The 19,067-nt window shown below is 40.9% G+C and overlaps 1 protein-coding gene across 3 annotated transcripts in view; it reads left to right on the top strand.

Moving 5' to 3' along the window:
- KAT14 (lysine acetyltransferase 14) overlaps window positions 1-18,104 on the top strand; it is a 34,296-nt gene extending 16,192 nt beyond the window's left edge. The window contains exons 5-10 of one of the 3 annotated variants that reach the window (XM_079127536.1): window positions 305-721; window positions 931-1,499; window positions 12,156-12,292; window positions 13,185-13,360; window positions 14,661-14,851; window positions 17,172-18,104. In XM_079127536.1, the coding sequence (XP_078983662.1) occupies window positions 305-721; window positions 931-1,499; window positions 12,156-12,292; window positions 13,185-13,360; window positions 14,661-14,851; window positions 17,172-17,345 (1,664 nt within the window). In that variant the 3' untranslated portion in view covers window positions 17,346-18,104. Of the gene's footprint in view, window positions 1-301; window positions 722-930; window positions 1,500-12,155; window positions 12,293-13,184; window positions 13,361-13,599; window positions 13,647-14,660; window positions 14,852-17,171 lie in introns of those variants that run through there. The other 2 variants (XM_079127535.1, XM_079127537.1) reach the window with 2 other exon arrangements.
- Window positions 18,105-19,067: the final 963 nt, after the last annotated feature.

The raw sequence follows: 19,067 nt of genomic DNA, 5'->3' as shown, positions 1-19,067 counted from the left end.
TCTATATTGAACATGGTTCTAGGTTCACAGTAATACATTATAAAAAGAAATCATCGTTGAGTAGTTATTTTAAAAGTTGTGGCACATGCCTATACTCCCAGTAACTCTGAAGGCTGAGACAGGAGGAATGCAACTAACCTTAGCAACTTATTGAGGCCCTGAACATGTTAGTGAGACCCTATCACAAAGTAAAAAATAAAAAAAGAGCTGCAGGTGTAGTTCAGTGGTTTGGTGCCCCTGGTTTCTATCCCCAGTACCCAAAAAATAAAATAAAAATAAAAGTTGGATATTTATTTTCTAGCAGCCTCAAAACCAACATTGGATCCCATCATTACTGTTGAGGGACTGAGAAAACGGGTGAGCCGGAATCCTGTGGAATCTGCCATGGAACTAAAGGAGAAAAGGTCTCGAACTCAGGAAGCCAAAGACATTAGAAGAGCCCAGAAGGAAGCAGCTGGCTTTCTGGACAGGAGCACGTCTTCTACCCCTGTGAAATTTATAAGCCGAGGCCGCAGGCCAGACGTGATTCTTGAAAAAGGAGAAGTAATTGATTTCTCATCCTTGAGCTCCTCCGACCGCACCCCTCTAACAAGCCCATCTCCTTCTCCCTCTCTGGATTTCTCTGCCCCAGGGACTCCTGCCTCTCATTCTGCCACGCCTAGCTTGCTTTCAGAAGCTGATTTGATTCCAGATGTGATGCCACCGCAAGCCCTGTTTCATGGTAAGACTTACCTTCCTCAAATCTTTTATCTTGGGTGTGGTGTTCACCTCATGAGCCATGTACTCTGCCTTCGTCTTTCCTATGTCTTATCTTTCTTTTTTTCTTTTTAACTTTTGTGGTGCTGGCTTTTGAACCCAGGGTCTTGTACTGAGCTACACCCAGCCTCTTCTTTCCCATGTCTTGATATTACTGTTTTATATTCTGTGCAGATGATGATGAGATGGAAGGTGATGGTGTCATAGACCCAGGGATGGAGTACGTCCCGCCCCCATCTGGGTCAGCAGCTTCTGGCCCAGTGGTCGGAGGCAGAAAAAAGGTCAGAGCACCTGAACAGATAAAGCAGGAGATAGAGAGTGAGGAGGAAAAGCCTGACAGGATGGATGTTGACAGTGAAGACACAGATTCAAACACATCTTTGCAAACAAGGGCTCGAGAAAAGAGGAAGCCTCCACTGGAGAAAGACACAAAACCAAAAGGGCCCAAGTATACTCCTGTGAGCATCTATGAGGAAAAGCTTCTGCTCAAGAGGTTGGAAGCCTGTCCCAGTGCAGTTGCTATGACACCAGAAGCTCGGAGACTGAAGCGGAAATTGATTGTCAGACAAGCGAAGAGGGATAGGGGATTACCACTTTTTGACTTGGATCAAGTTGTTAATGCTGCTCTTCTGTTAGTTGATGGGATTTATGGAGCCAAAGAAGGAGGAGTTTCCAGGCTTCCAGCTGGACAAGCCACGTACCGAACTACCTGTCAGGACTTCAGGATCCTTGACCGATACCAGGTGATGTGAGCATGCACTCTAAAATGATTGGAGGTGCGGGGGAAGTTGGGCAGGTAGCACCTGGCAAGTGGACGTGGTTACACCTAACTCTTTTTTTGGGTAGTGGGCGTTGAGCCCAGGGGTGCTTTGAGCCACATCCCCAGCCCTTTTCAGTTTTATTTTGAGACAGGGCCTCACTAAGTTGCTTAGGGCTAAGTTGTTGAGCCCTGAGTTGCTGAGGGCTGGCCTTGAACTTGTGATCCTCCTGCCTTGGCCTCCCAATTCACTGGGATTACCGGCATGTGTCATCATGCCTGCTATGCTATGGCTTTTTAAATCATGAGTAATTTTGAGAGAGAAGAAAAGAATAAGGGAGGAAAATGCAAAAATTGCCTGGCTTTGTTTCAAAATTATTTAATACGTCTGAGTTTTTCTTTTCCACTGAGCATTAGCATTCAAGACACAACCTAGAAGATTTTTTTCCTGGTTCTCCATCTCTGATGGTACCTGTACACTCTCAAGTCATGTTTTTTTTTTTTTTTTTTGGTACCAGGTATTGAACCCAGGGGCACCTAACCACTGAGACACATCCCCAGCCCCTTTTTGTATTTTATTAGAAACAGGGTCTCTCTGAGTTGCTTAGGGCCTTGCTAAGACTGGCTTTTGAACTTGAGATCCTCCTGCCTCAGCTTCCTGAGCTGCTGGGATTACAGGCATGGGCCACATGCCCAGCCAAGTCATGATTTTGATTGGCAGTTTTGTTGAGGGTGTGCAGTGTTCCAGACACTGTGCATAGCAGGACCTGCAGGTGTGTAAACATCTGTGTAGTTAGGGTACACCATGAAATGGCACCTGAGGTGTCAGTTTTGGGTCACCATTGCTCAGAGTGTTCACTGGAACCCAAGCTCTGTGAGTGCTCCAGGAAACAATTAATTCTACTCAGAACTGCTAGGGCTTCCCACAAGCAGGTAGGAGAGGTCTGTTTCTATCTTTGCTAGCACTCAATACTACCAGCATGTAAGGTTTGCTAATCAGATGGTTAGAAAGTAAAATCTTGTTTTCTATTTTGTTTCTTTGGTTATAGGTGAGGTTAAACATTTCATGTTCCCTAGTTGTTTCTCACACTGTGAATTGCCTGTTTAGAATCTTTACATTTTTCTGTTTTCTTCTTTTTCTCTGGAAGGTAATGGGATCTTCTCTTTATTGCTGGTGGTCTGATATTACTCATTGATGTACCAGGCATGGGACTTCTTTCTTTTGTTGTGCTGGGCAGTTGGCTTGTGGGCCCTTTTGATTTGACACTCCTTCCTGAGTTCTGGAGAGTCTTGATTTCCTGTCTTCTATGTTCTGTGCTCTGTTTTAGGAACACCCCTATTAGTTGCACATTCCTGTAGACTAGGGATTGGCAGATTTTTCTATAAAGGCAGTAAATATTGTCAGCTTTGTAGGCCACACAGTCTAGGTTGTAACTACTCAACACCACTGGTGTGATGAGAAGCAACCATAGTGAATGACTGTCCTAGAGAAACTTATTTACTGAAATGGGCAATGGCTGGATTTGGCTTTTGGGCTATAGTTTGACAAGACCCCAATCATTTTAATTTTCTTTTTTTTTTTTCTCCACTACTTTACATCTTTCTTTCCCTTTGAAGTATTAACCTGCCTGCCTGCATTCCAGGAGCCAGGTGGGGAGGGACCAGGAGTCTACCTATCCTTAAGGAAACTGCCCTGACTCTCCCTGTCCTCCAGACAGGCCATACTCAGCTTGGTTCCCTGTGTCCAGAATCTCTCTTGAACCTCTCCGAAGGGTCCAGTCTTCTTCCCATGGAGGGAATGATAATTTCCTACATATGAGTAAACAAAGAGCCTCTCATTCCATAGTCCCACCACCTGCCCTCAGCTTTAGCAGAGCCTGATCCTGCTGTCTGTGCTTTCCTGAGGCTGTGGCGTAGATTGTCCCGCTCTCAGCCTGTCTGCACTACAACCGAGGTTTTTAGCTTTCTTTGGTCTGTTAAGTCATTTGCTGTATATTGGTATGCTTTTGTTTATAGTTATCTGTTCACCTGTTCTTCATTCTTGCATGTTTGTGTTTTTAATCCCTATGCTTTATTTTTTTTTAACTGTGCAATGTGTCATAGAGATAGACTAAGGCACAGAACATATGGCTATATAGAGATGAATAAAATAAATGCCTGCATATCTATCTCCTGGGTTGAAATACAGTGTTACAAACACCTTAGAAGTCCTCATGTGCACATCCTATTCCCCCCAGAGGGAGCCACTCTCTTTCAGTGTGAATTATTCCTCTGCTTTTTTGAATGTATATATTTCTAAACAATGTACTTTGAGTTAAAAATAAATAAACTAAGTAACTGGGTATGGTGGTATACACCTGTAATCCCAGTATTTGGCAGACTGAGGCAGGAGGATCGCTGGTTGAAGTCCAGCCTCAGCAATTTGGCAAAAACCTATTTCAAAATTAAAAAACAAAAAACTTTTATTAAAGGGAGGATAGCTCAGTGGTAAAGTGCCCTGGGTTCAACCCTGAAGACAAAAGTAAAAACAAACACTGAGCAACATACACAAATCTAACTTCAAGGAAATTGCCACTTTTAGAGAAAGGCTCTGGAAGACGATAATGCAAAACAGGGTTTCTGAATCATTGTTTTGGATTAGTTGTGTCTTTCAAAAGGATCTGTTGACATCCCAACCTCTGTTACCTGTGAATGAATGTGACCTTATTTGGAAATAGGACTTTTGCAGATACCATCATATTAAGATTAGGTTATTCTAGGGTAGGGTGGACCCTTAATCCAATCCAACTGATATCTTTATAAGAGAAGAGACACTCATTGGGCGGAGGCCACATGAAGACAGGCAGAGATTAGTGATGAGTCTTTGACCCACCAGACCCCAGGGATTGCCAGCAGCACCAAAAGAATGTTATAGGACAGATTATCTGGTAGTGCATTCAGAGAGAGCCTGGCCCTGCCCACACCTTAATTTTTGGTTTCTGACCTCTGGAACTGAGACAGTTAATTTCTTTCTTTCTTTTTTTTTTTTTTTTTGGTGCTGGGGATCGAACCCAGGGCCTTATGCTTACAAGGCAAGCACTCTACCAACTGAGCTATCACCCCAGCCCCAGTTAATTTCTTTTGTTCTAAGGCACTCAATTTATGATACAGTTAGCTTTTTGTATCCATGGATAAGGAACCCACAGATTCAATCAACTGCAAATTGAAAAAAATTGGGGAAAAAACTAAACCTGTACTGAATATGTATGAATTTTTTTCCTTATCATCATTCCCTAAACAATATAGTATAACATCTTTTTACATAACATTTATATTATGTATAATAAGTAATTTAGAGATGATTTTCAGTAAATGGAAGGATGTGCTTAGGTTATATGCAAATACTGTGCCATTTTCTATAAAAGACTTGAACATCTGCAGATTTTGGTATTCTCAGGGGATCCTGGAACCAGCCTCCTGCAGATACTGAGAGACAACTATATTTTGTTCTGGCAGCCCCAACAATACAGTTATGTTCTGGCTTCAGCTACTATGAGCCCCACCTGGGCAAGTCAGTGATCAGGGTCCTTAGGGGTCCTGGGAAGCAGAAGACTCACCACAGCCTGAACATCAGTTAGGGTTGTCATATATACCAGGGAACATGGCAGAAATCTGGGCAGAGTGGGCATGGTGGTGCCTGCCTGTAGTCCCAGTGACTCTGGAGGCTGAGGCAAGAGGATCGTGAGTTCAAAGCCAGCCTCAGCAACTTAGTGAGGCCCTGTCTCAAAATAAAATATGAAAAGGGCTGGGGATGTGCCTCAGTGGTTAAGAGCCTCTGGGCTTAATCCCCATTAAAAAAAAAAAAGGGAAAGAAAAAATCTGGGCAGAAGGAACAAGATCCTCTGAAGTTCCTACCTGGGCTGACACAGCTTCTGTCTTGCAGGTCATTGCAATCTGTATAGTGGGTATTCTCTGAAGCAGGGAGCAGGCACTGAGAGGGTACGGGAGGCTCATAGTGCATGGTTTAGATGAACTGAGCACAGCTGAGATTACGCTGGGCCACCACTTACTCCTTAGGTTTTTAAAGACAGTTGGTGTAGCAGGGACTTATTGATGACAGCCTTTGTGCCTGCCCCTTGAGTCACACTCATCCATGCTGGGCTGGCCACTTTTGTGTATGAGACTCAGCAGAGTCCTAGTTTCTCCCCTCTCCTTTAGTTCCTTTGCCCTTGATGTGTGTTTGATTTGTTTTCTGTGACCCTTCTTTACCTGTTGGTAGGTTTATTCCCTGGTTTTAGTGGAGCTTGTCCTTAATGGTTTCCTAAGCAAAGCTGCACATTGTGCTCAGCACAATGGCACACGCCTGTGATCCCAGTGACTTGAGAAGTTGAGCAGGAAGATCAAAAGTTCAAGGCCAGACTGGGCAACTTAGTGAGACCCCCATCTCAAAATAAAAAGGGCTGAGGATATAGCTCAGTGGAAAAGTACTCCAGGGTTTGATACCTAGTGCCCCCCCCCCCCCAAAAAAAAAAAAGAAGCTGCATGGGAGGTAAACTTTGTGATCTACATGTTTGAAAAAGCCTTAGGTTAAACCAAAATTAAGCCAGTGTCAGATGAAGTTGAAAGCCAACCTAACAGTAACACCTGAAGCAAGTAGACAATGGGCAGTGTTTCAAATGCTGAGGGAAATGCATTGAAACCTGTAAATCTGTGCAGAGGGTGACTCCTCTGTGGCAGGCCCCTAACAACACTGCCTTTAGTTCTCCCCTCATGAGCTGGTCAGGGTCCTCAGGGAGGAGTTTCCAGACTCAGTACCTGGTTGCCAAGTGAGGGAAGAGAGACCTTACCACTTTTCTTACTGCTATCAGAGACCTTGTTACACCTTCTGTAGAGATGGTACTTCCCAGCTGCTGCTGGGAGAGGGCAGCCACCCTCAGCTGGAAGTTGAGGGATAGGGGTTCTTACTGCTTTTCACACAGCTTTTGCCTGCTGCCTTGTTTAGTCCCAGTTGCAGAGGAATCTTGCTAACAACCTAGGTTTTAGCAGTGTGGGTTCTGCAGCATTGACTTGGGCTAATTCTCAGTGTATCCAAAGCTATCTTGGGATTTTGGTTAAATCAGTTATTATTTGTCCATCTGCCCCCTAGTTTCTGTTGTTTCTTCTCTCCATCTCTCTGTTCTTGTGTGTTTGCCTCCCCCCGCCCCCTTATTAAGTCTGTTTCTATAGTTTTGTGCAGGGTGCTTGTATTTAATCCCACATCTTAACCTGGACTTTTTTTTTTTTTTTTTTTTTTTTTTTTTTTGGTCCTAGGGTTTGAACACAGGGGCATTCTGAGCTTCATCCCCAGACCATTTTATTTTTTATTTTGAGAGAGGGTCTTGCCAAGTTGCCCAGGCTGTCCTCAAACTTAGCATTCTCCTACCTCAGCCTCCCAAGTCTCTGGAATTACAGGCACACACCATCACACCAAGCAGCTTGGACCTTTATTATAAGTTTAAGGCAATTATACAGGTTAGCACCTGTACGTTCACTTATTCTCATAATCTTCCCTTGCTTTCTAATAAACATGTATTCATAGTTATAAATATCCCTGGAGGTACTGTTACCTATAACTTACATTTTTGAAATGACATAATTTTATTACCAGTCAGTATTTAACATTCTGTAATTTTGCTCATTATTTCCTCTTTTGCCCAGGAATTAGTGCCATTTTTTAGTTCTTAGATAAAAGAATTTTGGTAATCAGTTTTCAGATAAAATATCTTTTGGTAATTGGTTTTATTTCTATCAAATTATATCATGGTCAAAGAAATAGTCTATGTGATTTATTTTTTCCCTTACCATAAGAAAAGTTATACATTCTATTTTTATTTTTTTATAGGTCCTAACATAAGGCACATTTATTTTTCTGTACTCATTTTTTAATGTTATCATGTGGTTTTCTCCCCAAACTAAAAAGTACCTTTGCAAACTCTCATCTGTCTTTTTCCTTTGTGTTGCTTATTTAAATGGTAGTAAATCTTCCTACTTTGTTTATTCTCTCTAATTTCTCATTATTTCTTCCCAAATTAATTTTTTGCTGGACTACTTCCTCTAACGGTTCTTTAAAATGCAATCTTTCTGAGGTTAATTGTGAAAATCTGTATGTCTAAGATATCTTCATTTCATTCTTGCATTTAAATGACAGCATAGTTAAATATAAAATTGTGATTTTTCTCTCTGACATTTTGAAATTAAAATTATTATCATTTTACGTATAGTGTTACTCCTGAGAGCCCCAATATCAATCTTATTCTTATTTCATTGTGCCCTCCTTTTTAAATTCTCCCTTCTCCTGGAAGCTTTCAAGATTTTCTCTTCCTTTTTTATCTTAATGCATTTTTAAGTGTTTTTGCTGTCATTTATCTTGCTTGACAACTCTGCTCTTTAAGTCAGAGGTGTCTTATATATTGCTTGGCATTATCTGACTTGGTGCTCTCCAAGTTTCCTGGATCTGTGTTTGCTGCCTGACCTTAACTAGAGGTGGTTGTTGCTGCAAACATTTTTTCTATTCCTTTCCACTGGTATTGCCATTATGCTTATATTACACTGCTTATGTTACACTTTTGTGTTTGTCCCACATTTTTTGGATATTCTGTTCCATTCTATCTTTTGCAGACTTTTTTTCTCTTTACTTTTAAACTTTGGAAGATTTTACTGCACATCCTCAAATTTAAAGAGTCCTGTCTCAGGTGTGTTTCCAGACTACTAATGAGCCCATTATCAAAGGCATTCTGCTTTTTAGTAGTTGTGCTTTTGGTCTCGGAATTTCTTGTCGATTCATTTTTAGTATTTCTATCTCTTTGTTTTAAGTACTCATCTATTTTTTGTTTTTGTTTGTTTGTTTGTTTGTGGTGCTGGGGATTGAACCGAGGGCCTTGTGCTAGCGAGGCAAACACTCTACCAACTGAACTATCTCCCCCACCCAGTACTCATCTATTCTTGAATGTTGTTTACTTTGTCCATTAGCGCCCTTAACATTTTGTTTTCTTTTTTGGCACTGGGGTACTGCGGATTGAACCCAGGGGTGCTCTGCCACTGAGCTATACTCCCAACTCTTTTTATTCTATTTTTGAGACAGAGTCTCACTAAGTTGCTGGGGCTGGCCTTGAACTTGCAAATGGTTGTTGTGAATAATGCTTCTATGAACATTTGTATACAAACTTTTGTGTGGACATATGTTTTGATTTCTCTGGGTATATATTTAGGAGTGGAATTACTGGGTCTGATGGTTTACTCTATGTTTAACTTTTTGAAGAACTGCTAGACTATCTTCCAAAGTGTTGGCATCATTGTACATTCCCACCAGCCAGGTATAAATATTCTGATTTCTCCATATATCTTCACTATATTGTTACTGTCTTTTTTATTAGAGCCATCTGTGGATATGAAGTGGTATCTCACTGTAGTTTTGATTTGTATTTTCCAGGATGGCAATTTATTGTGCTTTTTAAAAATCCTTGTCTATTTGATTACTTGTTTTTCCAGTAGTTTGTTTAGTTTGTTATCCTCCATTTGTTCTATTGACCTCATTTATGTGTCTTGGTTTTTCCTCTCTGAACTCAGATTCCCTCAGTCTTTTCAGGTACCATTATTGGTACATACACCTGGCAGAAGTGCAAAAGGCACGTTCCTAGTTTGTGACCCTCTTGGCAAATTTGGTAAAATGGCAGGCTCTGGGCTAACCCATTTCTTATCCTCACCTTTTTCCAATCAAGCAGCCTTACATCCTAAGGGCCCTCCCAGCATCACTGGCCCTGGGACTGCCTTTTCCTTTCCTATTGTCACTGCTGGATTGTATAGTGCTCGGTGTTGTCCACAGCGGAGTCTCCTCGCCACCTCAGGAAGACTCCATTGCTTCCTGACATTATCCTCCAGCAGACACATGGCTGATAAAGTCAATTTGCAGTGATCTATTCACTGCAGCACTGGGTGGTATAAGCTGGCAAACCCCAGCCCTATTTGGTGGAGAGCTGTGTTCTGCTTTCACTACCTGACTAGATCCCAGCCACCCTTGATCTCCCCAGGCCTTCTTGGAGCCTTGTGTTCTGTCTTCCCTGATTTTGGAGTGGACCCAGCAGCCCACCTAGCTCTCCATTGTGTTTAGAACTAGAAGTTTGAAGAAACTCATATAACATTGTTCATACTTATTTGACTTTGGATAGAATTGTCCACCATCACTTTGTCATTCAGCAAAAGTTAATTGAGTACCTAAGATGTGCCAGGCACTATTCTACCTGGGAATACTGCAGAGAGTTAAGATTGAGAGGGTCCCTGCCCTTATGGAGCTGTTCTCCTCAAGCAGGGAGATGATGGTGACTAGTTTAATTAACATAGAGATCTCCTGATCCAAAGAAAGTACCATGGTGGAGCAGAGGAGCAGAGAGCAGTGGCACCACTCTGTTCTGAGGTGTTAAAGGTAGCCTCTTAGTGGAGGTAACACTTGAACTAAGTCCTGATTGACAAGGAGGAACCAGGCTAAAGAAAGCTCAGGGTTGAAGGTCAGGGAACTCCAAAGGCAAGAGTAAGACTGCTGTGTGTGCCTGAACATTGTGATGGCAGAAGAATGAGTGGGTAGAAGATGAGGCCACAGGGTAATGGAGCCAAGGGTAATCGAGTGAGATTCTGCAGGATCCTACCAATTACAAGTGAGGAGTTTGAATTGTATTCTGAACATACAGTGGGAAACCACTTTAGGAATTTTTGATCAAAGGATGTGAAATTTTTTTTTTTAATGTGAATTTGTTTTTTTGTTTTTGTTTTTGGTACCGGAGATTGAACCGAGGGGCCACTGAGCCACATCTGTAGCCCTTTTTAAAATTTTTTTATTTATTCTTTTATTTTTTAATTTTTTTTTTATTTTAAGACAGGGTCTCATAAAGTTTCGTAGGGCCTTACTAAGTTGCTGAGGCTGGCTTTGAACTTGTGATCCTCCTGCCTCAGCTTCTTGAATTGCTGGGATTACAGCCACCACACCCAGTTGTTTTTAAAGAAGATTCTGGCTTATGTGCAGACAGTGTGGGGTGATGTAGGATAAGAGTGACAGCAGAGAGACCATCAGGAAACTGTGATGGTGGTTCATACAGTGGAGGTTGGTTCAGCATAGGGTGAAAGCAATGGAGATGGAAGAAAGTTTGGAAGCTGTATAACATCCAGGAGGTGCCACAGGACCCACTTTGAGACTAACCAGATATTGCAAGTATTTTGTGGGCTACCTGTTAAGTGGCTAGTGTGTTAGTTTTCTATTGCTACATTACAAACCATCCCCAAATTTAGTGGCCTAGCTTAATAACTATTTAATATTTCCTCTGATTCTGTGAACTAACTGGTCCTAGCTGGGTTGTTCATCTGCTGAAGGCTGGGGTCACTTATGTGGCTGTAGTTGCTTGGGAACTGTGTTGTACCTGTAATGCCCAGAATGCCTCTCTTCTTCCAGAGCCTGTCTCCATTTGGCTGCTAGTCATTCACTGGTTTATCTGGGATAATATGCAGGCCAGCTCCAAGAGGGAAATATGGGAAGCTGCTAGTGTCTTAAGACCTGGATTCCAAAGTCCATGAATATTACTTCTCTCATTTTCTGATTGGTCACAACCATTCATAAGGCCCACCCAGATTCAAGGGGAGGGGAAATTGACTCTGGCTCTGGATATGAGGAGCCACTTATACCTACAGGGATGATTACTTTGAAACCTACTTTAGGCCTTGGAAGAATTTCAAAAGTTGGCTTTTGAAAATTTTGGTGTCCAGGTTGGGAAAGTATGAGAGCAAATTACAAAGGAAGAAATTTGCATTCTTTCAACAAAGTTATTTTCTAGGCGAAGAGAAAACTGATTCTACAAAAACAACTCAGGTTTCTAAACTTCATCCAACCCTTGGCAAACCACTTTATAAATGTGCCTTTTAATCTTACTTCTGAGCTCTTTGCTATAAAACCCTAATTGCACATGTTCTGTTAGTACACGACTGAGGGCCCTAGAGCAGCAGGCACTGCAGAACAGCATGCCTCCAGTGCTGCTCTTGGGCTTCACAGGGAAATGTGTGCAGTCCCCCAGTTCTGCTAGGATACCCTCCCTCTGAGAGGGCCTCTATGCTATTGAGATTTGTTTTAGGGATGATAATCAGCATCACCTGCATTTTTGTCAATTTTGCTCATTGAAAAATTGACATATTTCAGAAAACCCATACACAAGGATGCAGTAATTGGCTCCTGTGGTCACTGAATAATAGTGTAGTCATACAGTATGACCCATGTGTATGTTAACTACTTGATGCTAGTGCTGGTTAATATTTAGAGAATGGCTGAAGGTATAACATAGACAAAAGGAAGTCTAAATAGGCTGTAAATTCAGTGTTCAGTCCTACATTTTACTCACTTAGATTACTTAAGATTTTTAAATTTTTAAAAATCATTTTGACTCTTTTATGACTAGGGTTAGTTTTTAATTATCTAGTTTTAAATGAAGTTGCCTACAGAGTTTTAACTGAAATTTGAGCTTTCCAAATAAGTAATGGAGAAAGACCTACTTTCTGACACATAAAAGTATCATAAGTACTAATTATATATAGAAATTAACTAGTCCTTTGAGTAATTTTATATTTATATAACCATGTTTCTTTCACATAGACTGCCTTGCCATCCAGGAAAGGATTTCGGCACCAGACCACCAAGTTTTTGTATCGTTTAGTGGGATCAGAAGATATGGCTGTGGACCAAAGTATTGTCAGCCCTTATACTTCTCGAATTTTGAAGCCCTATATCAGGTATATGGGGAAGAGATGTGGTGTTAAGTGTGATATGGGGAGTAATGTTCATGATTTCTGCACCCCATTCTTCTGTGACCAAAAACCAAAAACTTCTGCTTTGTGTGCTTTTCCAGTCTTTGCTTGTTTCAGCTGTACTTTTATAGACAAGGTGGTCCTTTGAAAAAATTGTAAAATGTAAGGATAAATCAACTGTTAGTTTTTTTGTGATTATCTCAATCATTTTAATTTTAAATCTTAAAGTTGTATATAGTGAATTGTCTATAAAATGAGAAAAAATGCAAAGATGTCTCAGTTGAGCCAATATCTAGACTGACTTTGGGACATTTTCTAATGAGTCTTGTTTTCCAGGCAGTGGAATGAAAGCTGAGCTCGTTAGAGAGACCCATAGCAGTGTCTGGCACTGCGACTGAGCAAGCACAGTGTCTTTGTTGTGCCACACTTCCTCTGCAGCTTCACGATTGCCCTGACCCTCTTTGCCCAGTACTAAGTTCCTGGGAAAACAGGTGGAAAGGCAGTTTGTGAGCCCACTGCAGTCTTACCTTATCTCTTGTGCTCCCCAACTGCCCAGCAGAATTGGATAATCCCTCCTTTGGCCTCTGATCTTGTTGGAACACTCTTAGGGTGAATCTGTATGCTATTTCTGTTTCCTCAATTTGTTCATTAAGGGTCAGCAGCTGCTAGTACAGTCCTTGGTTGGGTCTGATGAATGTTAAACAGAGTGAAATTTAGATTTCATACAGAAAAGTATTATAGCTAAAGTCAAGCTATCATATAGAGCAGTGTGAATTAGTTTAAAATTTCAATATGATCAATATTTGTGTGAGTTAGCTAGGAATAATATTAACTACTTTTCTTGACTTGAATTTGTTTATTTTCTGTGGTGCTGGAGGCGTGATTATGAGACAAAGCCACCCAAACTGCAGCTCCTGTCACAGATTCGTTCCCACCTACACAAGAATGACCCTCACTGGACACCTGAACCCGATGCGCCTCTCGATTACTGCTATGTTCGACCAAATCACATCCCAACGATCAACTCTATGTGTCAGGAGTTTTTCTGGCCTGGTATGTTCCCCCTTCTAAACCAGGCAGATCAATTTTCTATATAGTTCACTTTTTTAAATTAGTGTATGCCACATGACCCTAAGACCTTTAGTCATATGATTTCATGCATTTTGTTTCTACTAACAGAAATGTTAAAATATAAATGCCTCTCACTTTCCTAAGATCAAGAAGAAGCCAGCAATTAAAGTAATAAACAGTGTTTTTGTTTGTTTCTCTTCCCTGTTTGTCTCTGCTTCCAGAATAAAAGATTCATCCTGTTATGCTTCTACCTATGTTTAGATACCAGGTAATGTCTATCAAAGATACACAGACTGGTAGCTTGGGTGCGTTTGGACACTTTTGTTTTTGGCTTAATAGTTCTTTATGCTTTGTTGGTTTACCTGTTCCTTAGCAAGTGTTAGTATAGCCAAAAGGTGTTTTTAAAAAGCCAAATACCTCAATCATAGACTTTGAGAATAAGAACCCCAATAGGGTTTGTTATCTTATCAGCCTTAAAAAATTGTCTCTGAAGACCAGAGCCATCAGTTAGAGAAACACATTTTAATTGCTAAATATAAACATGTTGTTTTGGATCTGCTTTGAAACTTAAAGGAAATAATCCATGTCTTCTAGATGTTCAGATTTCACCAAGATTAGAGCCATGTCATCTTTACTGTCTAATAATCATGTAATAGTGCATGTGATGGCAGAGCTGTGCTCATTCTTCTTGGAGTGGTATTGGGGCCAAAAGTAGCTTTCTGGGAGCATCTGCTGCTTCTGCCATTATGCTAGGTACCTTCATACCTCATGTACAGAATCATTTTTTTTTTTTTAATTTTACTTCTTTATTGTGAAAGGTAGCATTTATATAAAAGACTTATAAATTATATATGGAGGGTATAATATAATGGGACACTCTGGGATCTTTACCCAGCTCTGTCAGGTCTGGGTATGCTCCTTGCTTTACATATTGCAGGATCCAAGCCTCTAAGACATTTCAAAATGTGCCAAGTCACACATATGGTAGAGGAGGCTGAGTCAAAGCCAGGTGTGTCCAGTTCTGAACCTGAGCACTCTCTCCTATCCAACTGTCCTGCCTTTCATCTTTTAACATATGTATTTAGAAAAGACTATGTTAATTTTGATATTTTCTAAAATTCATTTTTGTGATCTGAATGTGGTATCTATGGTAATATTTTTGCCTCCAATTTTGGGATTTTTTTAGCATGCAGGTATAGCTATAAGTACAAATTGAACAGCTTGGTGTTCATTAATTCCAAGAGGCACACAGTTTGAGTCTCTGGTTGTTTCTTTTCTTTAGGCATTGACCTGTCTGAGTGCCTGCAGTATCCAGACTTCAGTGTAGTCGTCCTTTATAAAAAAGTCATTATTGCCTTTGGCTTCATGGTTCCTGATGTGAAGTACAATGAAGCATATATTTCATTTCTGTTTGTCCATCCTGAATGGAGAAGAGCGGGGATTGCAACTTTCATGATCTATCATCTGATTCAGGCAAGTAGTCTCTGCTCCAGATTTGCCTTTCAGGGCTCCACAAAATGACCTGAAGGAGTCATGAGGCTGAGTGGTCCTGTCCAGCACAGCCCAGTGGTGGGTGCCTCAGAGACCAAGTGAAAGGAAGCTGATCATTACCACTCATGGGGCTATATAGCACACAGACAAACACCTCCAACCCTCTATATAAAATTATCATTCAAACCCAGGTTTCAGAGAAACTATTTTGTGAACATGTATCATAAATAAAACAACAAATAAGACTGTTTTAAGTATTTATAATATTTTAGCACAACTGTATCAATAAATAGTCAACTTACTTTAATTTGGCTATCACTGTATAAACTGTTGTGACCTACAACTTGATTCTAATATTTAATTCTTCCTCTGATTTGTCTGTTCCACCTTTGAAGAAAATACACCATATATTTATGTACTAATGTCATATAAAAATGCAATAATTTTTCCCCCTAAGGAATTATTTTTTTCTGATAATTTTTCTGGTGACTATTATTTAGGAACCATTTGGTATAGAGTACTTGAGTATAAACTTGGTGTAGGCAAGATTCCTTCTGAAGGAAAACTGGAGATGATAAAATGTTATTCCAACTTTTAGTGGCACTTCTTTTTCAATTTCTAACGAAACTTGCTTAATATTTACCAGATGTTGATAGGATCCTGAAAAACCATCTTGCTGGAAATTGCTTTCTTAAGAAATCACTCTGGGCAATTAACATGTGCTGCCTTACGTTGTTTCAACCGAGACCCCCTCAGTTACTTCTACCACATCCCACCCACAGAATTGATCTTCTCTGCATTCATCTTTTTGTCCTAGCAGGTTGCTTATAGGGTTCTCTGCCTTTTCTATTACCAGAAAGGACCTATGAGCAGGGCAGGGATGACACATCAGTGTGTGTGTGTCCTTAGTGCTGAACATAAGGCCTGGCATGGAGGTGGTCTTTGCTGAGTGTCTTCTGGATGGGTGGAGTTGTGGTTCATCTTTGTATGTATATACCTTGCATCCCATTCAGATCATTGATCCCAGGGCTTAAATTCAAGGGCTCAGTTAGTAGTACTCACTGATAATCAGGATTAAATGATGTATATTTGTTATCTAGAGAACACTAACATCACTCCACAAAATTTACTCTATAAGCTCAACATGACCCTTGTCCTGGTTATACTGGTAGGGCTCTTTTGTCCCCCAAAATGGCTTTGGATGTACATTGTGGGTTAAGCAAGAAAAGAAGATAGCTGTCAGGTGGACTTCTTCAGAATGCTTACAGAGAGACCTTGGGAATCATGGATTACAAATCTCAAGACTCAGTCAATTCCAGTATCTTAGTGCCTTCCTCATTAAAAAAAAACAAAACAAAACAAAAAAAAAAACTTCTTGCTGGGTACAGTGGTGCATGCCTGTAATCCCAGTGGCTTAGGAAGCTGATTGCAGTAGGTTTACAAGTTCAAGACCAGCCTCAGCAACTTAGCCAGGCCCTAAGCAACTTGGCAAAGCTCTGTCTCAAAATAAAAAATAAAAAGGGCTGGGGAAGTGACTCAGTGGTTAAACAGCCCTGTGTTCAATCCCTGGTATAAAAAGCAAAAAACAAAAAAAACTGAGTTCTTCATTTCTCTGGCTTTTGGGATACCTTATTTCTGTGTAACTGGTTAAAGACTCTAAGAACTTGCCTCATTTTCACAGAACAATTATTACCCTTTTCCCCAAAGATTAGACCATTGGAGAATCCACAAATTTCATTTCTGTGAAGCAAATTACTAGAGGGATGGAAAGTAAATTTGGGATTCAGAGGGTCTAGACAAGGTCCTCTGGTTTTATAATTACATTCTTAATATTTCGTGTCTCTGCATGTAGTTTAGCACCTTTTCTAGATGGTCTAGGGAGGGAATTTGTATGTTTGGGAAACAGGGTATGAGATGACATCTAGTTTAAAAAAGCAGAACTATCTCGGTCTCTTAGTTCTTGAAGGTTGTCATAGTGTTGATGCTGATATATTTGAAATATTTAAATGTAATTGAATTATAAATAAAGTTGACAATAAAATATCTCCCTTGACCCTTTGATTCAGAGGGAAACAAAAACAATGCCCAGATTTTCATCATCTCCTTAGTTTTAGGAATGTTTAGATCAGCAGCAAAAATGTCCTTCCATTTCCAGCCGTTGCTAAGTGCAGTGCCTCTGCCTCAGTCCCTTATTTCCCCAGTTTCCATAACTGACTGCCTACACTTAAAAGAGGTTCTTCACCTACTCATTTTCCCTCAGGCCTTTTTGTTTTCATCTTGTGTTTTTCCACTCTTTTGGCAGACCTGCATGGGCAAGGATGTAACCCTTCACGTCTCAGCAAGCAACCCCGCTATGTTGCTCTACCAGAAGTTTGGATTCAAGACTGAAGAGTATGTTTTAGATTTTTATGATAAATATTACCCGTTGGAGAGTACAGAGTGTAAACATGCGTTCTTTCTGAGGCTCCGGCGCTGACATGAACCCGGCTCATCCAGAGAAATGTGTGGGCTATCAGAGAATGGGTCTTCACAGAGACCTGCAGGCAGTCACTCATTTCATAGTGGGCTCTCATCTCCTCTGCAATTAGACAGATGGGCCTCCACACCTCAGCTGGGAGAACCGAGCATTGGGCAGTGGAGTGAGTGCTGAGGAGCAGTCACCCTTTAGTCCTTCGTGGAGCGACCTTCAACCAACATCCTGGATTCCATCATTTACTAAAACTGAATGCTGCTGCTGTCCCTCCCTCCACCTAACAGCTTGTGAGAATGAAGGAACTTCTAGATTGATATTCTTGGTGAGAGAGAATCTGTGTGTCTTAATTTAGAGGACAGGAAACCCAAGAAGGCACTGTGTCCTGGGATAAGAGAAATGATTACAGAGAAGGATTCCTACCCTATTCCCAGTCAGTGATGTATTGACATTAGATCCAGGAGGACTTCTAGGGCATTGAAGTTCTCTTGACTTTTGCTGACTTTTGTCACTGTCAGGAAAAATAAACTAAATGTCTGTGTCTACATGTCGCTTAATCTGTTGTACCTGTTGCATTTCCTTGTAGGAATGGGCCTGGGAATGAAGGATCTCATTCTTCCCATGGTCTGAGAAGTTGGTCTGGGGTTGGAGTGGACAAGCTGGCTGCCATTTAGATTGCCTCCCCTGGCCTTTCCATTTGCACCACAGAAATAGAGGTGTGGGTGTTGCAAGCAGAACCTGCCATGGATATGACCTGCCCCCATCAGGAGGACAAGGCTGCTTGGTGTGTTTGTGGAGTTTGAAGATGGACTGTCAATCTGGTGTTTTTGGACCCAACAAGAACATTTCTAAAACAATCAGATATTCTCAAATAAGAATCTTATTAATAACTCATGGGCAAGGCTTTAATTCAGCAGGTAGCTTTTAGACCTTCTTTATGAGTAGGCATTCTTAACTTGTGGAACATGAATTACTTTAAAAATCCAAAGGAAGCTAAGTGCTCTGTAGAAAACTGTCATGCATATTTAAGATTTTGCATCAGAGCTCTGTGGACACTAGATCCTCTGTTCCCTGTGCTGTAGTTGCAGCCAGCTTGAATCCCTTTGTTCAAGAGAAGCTTGTTGAGCTCCCATGGTAAGATGGTCGGCGGGTTGTTCTGTCACCTGGGGAAGCATGTTAGGCTCCCTTTCATTTGTATGGGAACTCACAGCAGCACTCCTCATGTCTTTTTCTTTCTCCTCCTCTTTTACTTCCAAATGTTTTCTACCTTTCAAAGATTTTTTGTTGACAAAAGAATTATAAGCCCCACAAGTAAAACTGAGGAAACAACATTTTCCAAGCATAGAAACCATCTTGTAACTGTTGTGTGTGAATGTTAAGATGTCTTGTTGCAGATAGTGGCTCAGGCGATTGTCTCCTTAACTTCATGGAACTGAAGGAGGCTGTGGTTGTTTTAATTGACTCTTTTATTTTTTATTTTGAAACAGGGTCTTGCTAAGTTGCTGGGCCTTGCTGAATTGCTAAGGCTGATTTTGAATTTGTAATCCTCCTGCCTTAGCCTTTTCAGTTGCTGGGATTATAGGCATGTGCCTCAGCACCCAGCATTATTTGACTCTTTGTTTTACATCTTTTAATTATATGGAAATTTTCAGTCATGCAGAAAGTCAGAGAATGATGCAACAGAACACCACTACCCATACTCAACATTTACCAAGACTTTGCATTGTT

Source organism: Sciurus vulgaris (genome assembly GCF_902686455.1).
Source record: "Sciurus vulgaris genome assembly, chromosome: 2".
NCBI lineage: Eukaryota > Metazoa > Chordata > Mammalia > Rodentia > Sciuridae > Sciurus > Sciurus vulgaris.
Note: the sequence above shows the minus strand (reverse complement) of the source record. Positions and strands in the feature narration are given on the sequence as shown.